The 10528-nt window shown below is 38.7% G+C and overlaps 1 protein-coding gene across 2 annotated transcripts in view; it reads right to left on the bottom strand.

The window, feature by feature from the left end:
• Positions 1-4210, bottom strand: part of LOC308094080 (very long chain fatty acid elongase 7-like) — a 4220-nt gene extending 10 nt beyond the window's left edge. Inside the window, exons 1-7 of one of the 2 annotated variants that reach the window (XM_080440531.1) lie at positions 4145-4210; positions 3824-3891; positions 3336-3526; positions 2353-2433; positions 1869-1925; positions 1513-1755; positions 1-1355 (exon numbers count right to left, since the gene is read on the bottom strand). The exon at positions 1-1355 is cut by the window's left edge and continues 10 nt beyond it. In XM_080440531.1, the coding sequence (XP_080296657.1) occupies positions 1014-1355; positions 1513-1755; positions 1869-1925; positions 2353-2433; positions 3336-3526; positions 3824-3884 (975 nt within the window). In that variant the 5' untranslated portion in view covers positions 3885-3891; positions 4145-4210 and the 3' untranslated portion in view covers positions 1-1013. Of the gene's footprint in view, positions 1356-1512; positions 1756-1868; positions 1926-2352; positions 2434-3335; positions 3527-3823; positions 3977-4144 lie in introns of those variants that run through there. The other variant, XM_080440532.1, reaches the window with a different exon arrangement.
• Between the last annotated feature and the right edge of the window lie 6318 nt (positions 4211-10528).

Consider the following 10528-nt stretch of genomic DNA (forward strand, 5'->3'; position numbering starts at 1 on the left):
TAAGGCTACAGAATTTATTTTAACATAAAAGTCATACATAGCTATGTAAGTAGTGTGCACAGTGTTATGAAACAGCCTAGCCCTAGGCTATTCCATAACACATCATTAGTAATTTGTACAAGAAAGCAATGGTATGCCATTTCATCACCAGCTCTTTCAGGAACAGGATTTAAAAGAGCCTCAACATTATGGCCATAAAACACAATACATTTGTAAAAAGAAAAGAAAGAAAAAAAGAACAATGTAAATAAATATAATTGAATACAAATAAAACAGTATAAATAAATATTAAATACATTCATAATCGAAGAGAAAGAATAAACTGTTACTTTATGATATTATGGCATCAAGTGTCATTCTTTGAACAAGCTTGAAATCTGAAGCTTGAATTTCCACTGTCCTGCCAGGGCCTCTTTCTAGCTTTCATATAGCCCAAAATCAATTCAGGAGTTATTCATATTTCCTTAATTATACATTTTTAGTCCAAGAACCATATAGCCAATTAGCCATTGGGTGTTTTTTTATAACATAATACATAAAACACCAAGGTTAAAACTAAGTGAAAGATTCTGAGAAATGTTTGAAATTAAGACACTTTAGATACTGTAGTAGCCTAGAGGGTTTTCCTGATAATTTTTGATTAGGAATTAGGACACTAGGAATCACAGTCACAGAGGCAAGAACCTTTGTGCCCACTGGGAGGTGGTCCATTGTACTGTTTCTTTCTCTTGACAAACACAACCAGTAAATGGAGGTTCTGCGGGAAACTCATCAACTGTACATGGGAGGGCAGAGGTAGTCAGGGGTGGCGCCGGTCCAGTGAAAGATTTTAGGTAAAACCCTAAGATTACACCTTTAATCATACTGTAGCTGAGTGACTTATAAAGCAGTGGTTCTCAAGGTGGGGTCCAGGTTCTTTTAGGCCAGGGGTTCCAAATAATGGACCAAATGGACCTGTTACGGGTTCATTTAGTTCCATGCATACACTCTCAGAGTTATTGGGGTCTTTGAAATTAAAAGGTTTGAGAACCACTGTTATAAGGAATCCTTGTATGGAAGTTTTTAATCATCCTTATTAAGTACACATTGGCTGCGGCTCCTCCCATTGCTGCGAATGCTGTTGTCATTTTGAAGAGTTTTGTCATTCTGGAGATGCATGGGAAGCCTCTTGCCTTTGATGTATGCTTGGGAAGCCTCTTGCCTTTGATGTATGCATGGAAATAGAAGTTGAGGAAGAGGACCAGGAACACCACAGCATAGAGCCCAATGAGGTACAGGAAGATGGGGAACTGGTAGGGACAGTCCTTCGTGAAGAAGACCTGGCCAATGTGGATGGTCACGATCACAAACTGGACCTGGGTTAAGGAAGAACATAAATGTTTTAGAAGAACATTTTGTTTAAATACATGTTCAAGGAATTTTGTCTGCTGTAAAACAAATTGAGGTTCACTTAAAATAAACATACTAACAGGAGGCATCAATAAAAAAATATATATATATAAGGGCACCTACCAGTTGGATAGAGGTCATGTACTTCTTCCACCACAGGTACTTCTGGTAGGCAGGTCCCAGGGCAGCCAAGGCATAGTATGAATACATGATGACATGAACACAACAGTTAACCAGGGCATGGAAGGTTCCCTGGCCACCGGCGGAAAACTTGACCCCAAACCACCAGGTGAATGGCATGATGGAATGGTGATAGACATGGAGGAACGACACCTGTTTGGTCTTTTTTCGGAGAACAAAGAAGATCTGATGAAGAGAGGGGGAGAAAGACGTGGTTAATGCGGAATAAAATATTTTTTGCAAGTATTAGCCAGTAAGTAATGCAGTCATACTAGTAGAGAAGTTCATAGTGTGCTTACCGTGTCTAGCATTTCAATGAACTTTGAGAAGTAGTACAGCCAGCAGGTCCACGCCATCTAGAATGGAACAAAACATTTAAATCAGAAAGAAACTGACTAAGAGATGAGTCTAAAGCCAGCTGCTAGCAGTCCCTAGACTAGAGGCCATGCTGCACCTTACACCCAAATAGAAATGTTGGCTGAAGGGTGGCGCTAGAGGAAAGGCCATGACATCGCCATCCAAGTTATTCGGACTACTTGCGTAGCCTGAGTTACATTCTGATTCAAAGAATTGCAGTTAACTAGTTACAGATTAAACTATAACTGTTTGCCAAATAACTATCTTCATCTGAGTTCACCCAATGGCCTGCCTGTTTGCCTGACCATCTGTCTGTCTGCCTGCTACCCCTGCCCCTACCCCTACCCCTACCCCTAGCTCTGCTGCTAACGTAACTAAAACAATTATTGGATATTTGTAAATATCAGGTTCTAATTTGTTACTTACCCTGAGTGCCAGAGGCGAGTTGGAGTAGTCCACAATCTCACAACGGTACGAGTAGCCATTGGCCCACCCTGACATGAGAAACTAGAAAACACAATGGGGAAGCAGTTAGTCCCTATTCTGGGGATGTCATATTAGACAAACATTCTAATATATAAAAATAGCAGATCTTTCTAGATCAGCAATTTTTGGCAAAGAGAAGTGATGCACGAGAAAAAAAGAAGGGGCCAAGTAGACCCCTGTGGGACCCTATAGGGGTTAATTACAAGGCTCCATGTTATGGGGAAACTTAAATAATTCCACTTATGTAAACTAATTTCAATATTACATCAATGTCTATGACTATATCACTGCAAAGATGTTAGATACATTAAAACATAATTGATCTGAGCATACAGTAGGCACTTGTTTTCCAATAGAAGACAAGTGCACAAACAAAATATCAGAATATCAAGTATATTGGCTTAAATACAGCAGATTTACAATTGGTGAGTTCAGTGCAGAACCATTTTACTTTATCGTTGCTGTCCGGCAGGAACCAGCTAACTCCATTTTGACGCTTTTGCATTTTTTCCCCCATAAATCAGTGCTATTGAACACCCTTTACGTCTGTGAAAAACAAATATTGAACCGATGAAAAGTATTAAAAAGCACTTCTGACAAAACCAGCAAACTCCATTGGATCCTAAAACTTTCTGCTAAACCAGCTAAGTCCACCAAAGGGGGTGGAGTTAGCTGGTTTTGCTGACTCCAGGCTCCACCCCCTTTTGACCCCCAACCTCATTGTGAGCTTGGAGGTCCATTCAGCTGTTCTTATCAATGATGAACAAAGCCTCCTAAAAAAAAAAAATTCATTTCCTGAAAGATTAACATTTTGGAGCAGCTGGTTTCTGCCGGACAGCAGAGTTATATAAAAGTATAGACAAAGTTATGTCCAGATGCCTACTTATGTCTACAGGTATAGTCATCATGATGAGAGAACCTACCTCGTATATCATGTATAAAGACAAGCCCACAATGCTAAAGTTGTAGAAGATCATGGCGTTCTTGAGGTCAAAGGCCTTATAGTTTTCCATCAAACGTGGCCCCAGTGTTGTGACAAAGTATATGTATGATGCGATGATGATGGTCTGAGGCCAGACACAAGACATGAGAAACCAGTCCTCCACTCTGGGGTCTATGCCATCAATGAGAAGAGCACATTTTATCCAACTTTATACTGTTCGAATTACATGTTCCTGATCACCTCAATATCAAATAAGGTAGCCTGTTGCCATTTACTGTACATATTGTATCTTTAATGTTAATTAAAGTAATTCACATTAAAGATAATAATTCGAATTTCTGTGCAGCTGTGATACCTGCACTTTTTATTTGTAAATTAAACTCTTATAATAGTAATTGGAACATGCTGTTATTAAAGTTAGGTAACATTTGACAGTGATTTATAAATAATATCATAATTGCAACTTACCAGCGTTCTTAAACCAGCCATCATAAAGCAGCCCTGCGGGCTTGAATGAGTCGTTGTACATTTTTTACCTAAAATGTGAAAAGATTAGATCAATTTCTCCCCTACTACTCGCATACAAATACGCATATTATTTGTATTTAAAATAAAAATAAAAGTTACTTATATTTTTTAAGAGGAAACCCCCATAGAAATGTTGTTCATCATGAGTTCTTCAGTCAAATTAACAGTTTCTATACCTACAGGCACTCTGACATGCATGCAATTAAAAACAAACAAACTCCAGCCCAGAGGCATAGCCCAGGGACAATTAGATCAACCTACTTGTAGCGAAACAGGCAATTTCTCCTCTTTACGTGGCTATGCAGTCCTGATCCAGTGCTGAAACTGATTATTACCATTGTGATGCTCTGTCTTCATACATTAACCTACAGGTGACCACTCCCACACGGTAGTCCGGTTACCATATGGGGGTGGAACCGGATTTTTTATTTCTACACAGAAAAGGGGACATCCCAGATGCTCAATAACTTCCTTCCTCATCCTTGTCAGATGACAGTGTCATTCCAGGGATGCATTTGCTTGTAGTAGTAGTAAAAATAAATACCATTAAGATAGTAAAATTTGATTTCGATGTGGGCCGCCTTACATATAATTACAGAAACATTTCATGGCCAAGACATATGACACAACGGATATTCTACACACTGTCTCTGTCACAAAAACAAAACAAAAGCAGGAGAGTTGCGATGACACACCTTTCAGCTTGACAGGTCGGACAAGGTGTCAATGCCATAGTTTTTCCATGACAATATCATAGTAAACATTCCAATCAATTGCATCATGACTTCTGAAACAGGTGAAAGGTGGCCCCCTCATTGTGAAAACAAGAAAAGAAAAAACAAAGTAAAAAAAAATAAACAAAAACACAGTATAATGATATAAAGTGGGAGATTACTGAGCAAAACCCTGATTTAGTGCAAGTTAAGTGTAGTGTAGTTAAAGTAAAATAAACTTCTGTTCTCAGGTTTTAACCTTTTTTATAATCTATTGACACAGATTAATGGTACGCCTTGAATACTAAGACGGCCCTAGGCATAACTGTAGCTTACTAGTATAGGTGGTCATTTAGGCCCTAGGGCAGTGGTTCTCAACGTGGGATCCGGGCACCCCCCAGGGGTTCTTGAGGGGGTCCCCAGCCAAATTAGTTAATATAGTATCAAAATCGTTAAGCACTTGAACCCTATATACATTGGCTATTTGGAAATCTGAAATCCAATCTGCAAGCTCACATGTCGCATTGCGGTGCATTGTGAGCTTGTACTGTAGATCTGCTACTTAAAATAAGAAATCTTCCAAAACAAATGACAAAATGTAGAATATATTTAGAACGCTAATAAAATATTTTCATATGGGGGTCTGCGGCCACATACATATCAATTTGTGGGTCCTTTTTCTGGTGTCTTGTGTATTTATTTATTTTTGTACATTTTGCGAATCTTTAAAATAAAGTTGTCTACACAAAAATGCCTCACAGGGTAAAACACAAACAAGAAGACAGGGTACATGATGTCCCCACAAGCATTTGTGTTTGACTCTTACAATTACATAATGACAAAACAACTGTGAACAACACAGTCTCACTCCCAAGAAGGCACCTATTGAGACGTTTCTATGAACAATTCATTCGTACACACTGACTGACAAAACCAGTTCTCCCAGTTGGGCCACTACTCATCCGGATGAACCAAATAAGGCAGTGGTGGACAAGTATTCAAAAGTACATGCTTTTAAAATTACTCACTGTAAGTAGTCAACAGTACATGCTTTTAAAAATACTCAATGTAAGTATTCAAAAGTACAAATTACAAAGTGCATTTTCTTTTTGATATCAATGCATTTTCCCATTAACTGCCTTTGACGATTGAATTTCCCCTGTTAAATGGACACTTTGACCGGTCAAATTCGACACATTGCTGGCCAGGCTTGGAATCGAACCTGGGGCAACTGGGGACTCCTGCCCCTAATTACAATGGTACTTTAAACTGGTGGAAACGCAAGCCGGTTTGCGCTGGTTCTGTGAAAGCACAAAGGTTCCAGAATCAGAATCAGATTATCATAAATAACACATGTAATTTGTGTTATTTATGTACTTATATACATACAGAACATTAAATAACGTTCCCCCCACTTGCAGTGCAACATAAAACATCAAGCCTAAGAAACATAAAAAGACCCAAACTAAAAACAGTATAAACTAACATTTAAAAAAAAAAAATGAAAAATTGTACGACGTGCAATTCATCTAAAAAAGTTATCAACACAGCACATATAGGTGAAGTGCCATGGTGCAATCCTTTAAAAAAAAAGTTACCAGCACAGTCTTAGTAAAGTGCTGTTGTGCATTTCAAAAGTGCAATTACATCCTGTCCAGTCCAGCACAGTCCAATCAGTTTAGGTCAGTTGGCCTGGGGGGGAGGGCAGTTCATTGACAGTCCTCACTGCACTTGTGAAGAAGCTCAACTGTTTCGCATCCTGCTCATTCCGGCCTTAATCTCATTGACTGCCAGAGTTAAAACCTCGTTCATAGCAGCCCTTGCCAGCGATTTTCGTGTTTTTTTGTTTCGTTATTTTGTTATTTAATTCACATATAGAAAGTCTAGCTGGACAGTTGAATCGTTTTGATCGTTCCACCACTAGAGAGCAGCACATACCAGCTTGATCGCCTCTCGATCACACTCGCCCCCCCCCCACACCCACTCACACAGTCAAACACATGAACCGGAAGTGAAATGTCTCAGATTCTGTGATCGGCGAAAATTACGATGTGATAGACAATGGGGATGACTGTTCGTCACCCAGACCATAGATTATAGGAGGGGAGGTCTCCGATCGTTTTTTATAGCGTGTGAAAAACCGTTTGTTTCCCTATTATGGTCGAAAATGACTGGGGGGAAAAATGTAAAACCGGAAACGGAACCCAAGTCATGAAACCGGATGCAGTGGTGGTTGAAGTAAGTGGAACCTGAAACTTAGCCTGATTCATAACAGAATAGCGTGATCAGAGCATGAAGATCAATAAAGACCATAGATCGCATTAATGCGATCCTGGCGGCCAGGCGCGCTATTTATTAGATCGCATTAATGCGATAATGGCGGCCAATTTAATGCTCCTGTACCTCTTCCCAGAGGGTAGGAGGGCAAGCAGGCCATGGGAAGGGTGATCTAGCTCTAGAACGGAACTCGTTCTAGAACCAAAGTTCTTTTGGCGGAAAATGGGCCTTTGTGCCGCACTGCGAGCTTATGAAAATCTTGAAAGTATTAAGACATATTTAACACAGATCTTCTCTTCTATGGGTCCCTGGCAGAAAATATTTTCAGATGGGGGACCGGGGCAATTACATATCAATTTGGGGGTCCTTGACATGAAAAGGTCATTGGTCTACTCTATAATGTCTTCACATTGCCTTCATAAAAGGATGGGTTTTACACAATAGCCTACCTATTCTGAATGTCTCAAATCTTTCCCCTGACAAATACTAAAACTAATACTGAAACTAATGCAAAATATATAGCTGAAACTATTTGCTAACCCACTACAATTAATTGAAAAAAACATTAAAAACAAAATGGTAAAACAAACTAAGGAAACACAAATATTGGGTGAATCTTTCCACATCAAGTCCCAAATCAAAATCAAAATACTACCCCACCCCAACATTTAAAATGTGTATGTGAACGCTAGAATAAATGCATTACAGCATCAGTACACAATATAGTATACTGTACAATATTTATAACAACACAAATGTTAATGTCACAGCATGTATCATCAGTTGATCACACCTCACCTCACCTCACCTCACCTCACCTGACCAAACCTCACCCCACCCCATATCAGTTCACCTCGCCCTGGCGGGGTGGACCCCACCAATGTGTTTACATGTTCAACTTGCTGCACTTGAAACTGTAGTCTAGTCACCAAAAGCCCTGATACTGAAGTGGCAGTGATTGCTTTAAGATTGCTTTGAGATGGAATGAGGTAGGGTGCGGTCGGTGAGATTAGTCTGCCACAAAAGAACTCAGCAGAAGGCTTTTGTGCACTGGCAGATTAGTCTGGTTTTCCAGGCCACGGTGAGATGGGTTGAAATGGGATGAGGCGGATTTGGGGTGAGATGGGGTGGTGATGGGTGGTTTCTGATCTACTGATGAGACATGCTGTAACACTAACACATATTTGTACACCATATGTTTTGAGTTGTACAGTAGAATTGAGCATTTATGTGTGTGTGTGTGTGTGTGTGGGGGGGGGGGGGTCAGATCTACTCATGAGACATGGTTTGACATTAACACATTGTTGTATTGTAAAACATAAACTATTGTATTTAAATGTTGTAATATTTATGCCATTCTTTGAAATTTGGGGGGAATCTTTATAGCTTTCTGCCATTTGGGGCCACATTTGAAATTGTTCGTTTTTATTTTTCTTCCTCTCATGCATTAGCCTATAGGTTGAACCTGGGCTATAGGTTGCAAACCAATGTGTGAAACATATGTGTTTCGCAACATTTACCACATGTAATGTTTTAATGTGCTGAGTGCCAATCACTTAACAAGCTGGGAAGCGTTATCAAAATGTTAGTTTAATAAATTGTTGTCCTTGGTAAAACATTAGGAAGAAAAATATTCGTCTGAAATTATCGTTGGCCTTGGGAAAATGTCAGTCCATCAGCTTTGATCTTACCTTCTCTGATGGAGTGAAATAACCTCAATGCCTTCAGATCGAATAAATACCTCATCTTCATGTTCTCTTCAACACTTGACTTCACCTCCTCCTCTCTTCTACCATGTATCTTCCCTTCTTCTCCATCAGCTTCTTGCTGTAAAATGACACTCAAAATGCAATGATTATATGAATAAGCATTAAAAACAGCAAGCACAAAACACAATCAAATATGCTCCTAAAAACAATACAGTTAAGTGGACATTTCATACCGTACCTAGTTCGTACTTACATAGAAAATCAAGCATGTGTAGTACTTTAATGAAAGGAAACATTTTCATAATTACCAGTTAACAAGCTGGGAAGCATTATCAAAATGTAAGTTTAGAAAATTATTGTCCTTGGTAACACATTAGAAAGAAAAATATTCGTCTGAAATTATCGTTGGCCTTGGGAAAATGTCAGTCCATCAGCTTTGATCTTACCTTCTCTGATGGAGTGAAATAACCTCAATGCCTTCAGATCGAACAAATACCTCATCTTCTAGTTCTCTTCAACACTTCACTTCCTCCTCTCTTCTACCATGTCTCTTCCCTTCTTCTCCATCAGCTTCTAGCTGTAAAATGACACTCAAAATGCAATGATTATATGAATAAGCATTAAAAACAGCAAGCACAAAACACAATCAAATATGCTCCTAAAAACAATACAGTTAAGTGGACATTTCATACCGTACCTAGTTCGTACTTGCATAGAAAATCAAACATGTGTAGTACTGTAATGAAGGGAAACATTTTCATAATTACCAGTTAACAAGCTGGGAAGCATTATCAAAATGTTAGTTTAATAAATTGTTGTCCTTGGTAAAACATTAGAAAGAAAAATATTCGTCTGAAATTATCGTTGGCCTTGGGGAAATGTCAGTCCATCAGCTTTGATCTTACCTTCTCTGATGGAGTGAAATAACCTCAATGCCTTCAGATCGAATAAATACCTCATCTTCTCTTCATCTTCATGTTCTCTTCAACACTTCACTTCCTCCTCTCTTCTACCATGTATCTTCCCTTCTTCTCCATCAGCTTCTAGCTGTAAAATGACACTCAAAATGCAATGATTATATGAATAAGCATTAAAAACAGCAAGCAAAAAACACAATCAAATATGCTCCTAAAAACAATACAGTTAAGTGGACATTTCATACCGTACCTAGTTCGTACTTACATAGAAAATCAAGCATGTGTAGTACTTTAATGAAAGGAAACATTTTCATAATTACCAGTTAACAAGCTGGGAAGCATTATCAAAATGTAAGTTTAGAAAATTATTGTCCTTGGTAACACATTAGAAAGAAAAATATTCGTCTGAAATTATCGTTGGCCTTGGGAAAATGTCAGTCCATCAGCTTTGATCTTACCTTCTCTGATGGAGTGAAATAACCTCAATGCCTTCAGATCGAACAAATACCTCATCTTCATGTTCTCTTCAACACTTGACTTCACCTCCTCCTCTCTTCTACCATGTATCTTCCCTTCTTCTCCATCAGCTTCTTGCTGTAAAATGACACTCAAAATGCAATGATTATATGAATAAGCATTAAAAACAGCAAGCACAAAACACAATCAAATATGCTCCTAAAAACAATACAGTTAAGTGGACATTTCATACCGTACCTAGTTCGTACTTACATAGAAAATCAAGCATGTGTAGTACTTTAATGAAAGGAAACATTTTCATAATTACCAGTTAACAAGCTGGGAAGCATTATCAAAATGTAAGTTTAGAAAATTATTGTCCTTGGTAACACATTAGAAAGAAAAATATTCGTCTGAAATTATCGTTGGCCTTGGGAAAATGTCAGTCCATCAGCTTTGATCTTACCTTCTCTGATGGAGTGAAATAACCTCAATGCCTTCAGATCGAACAAATACCTCATCTTCTAGTTCTCTTCAACACTTCACTTCCTCCTCTCTTCTACCATGTCTCTT

Source organism: Gymnoscopelus braueri (assembly GCF_963280865.1).
Source record: "Gymnoscopelus braueri genome assembly, chromosome: 10".
NCBI classification, from domain to species: Eukaryota; Metazoa; Chordata; class Actinopteri; order Myctophiformes; family Myctophidae; genus Gymnoscopelus; species Gymnoscopelus braueri.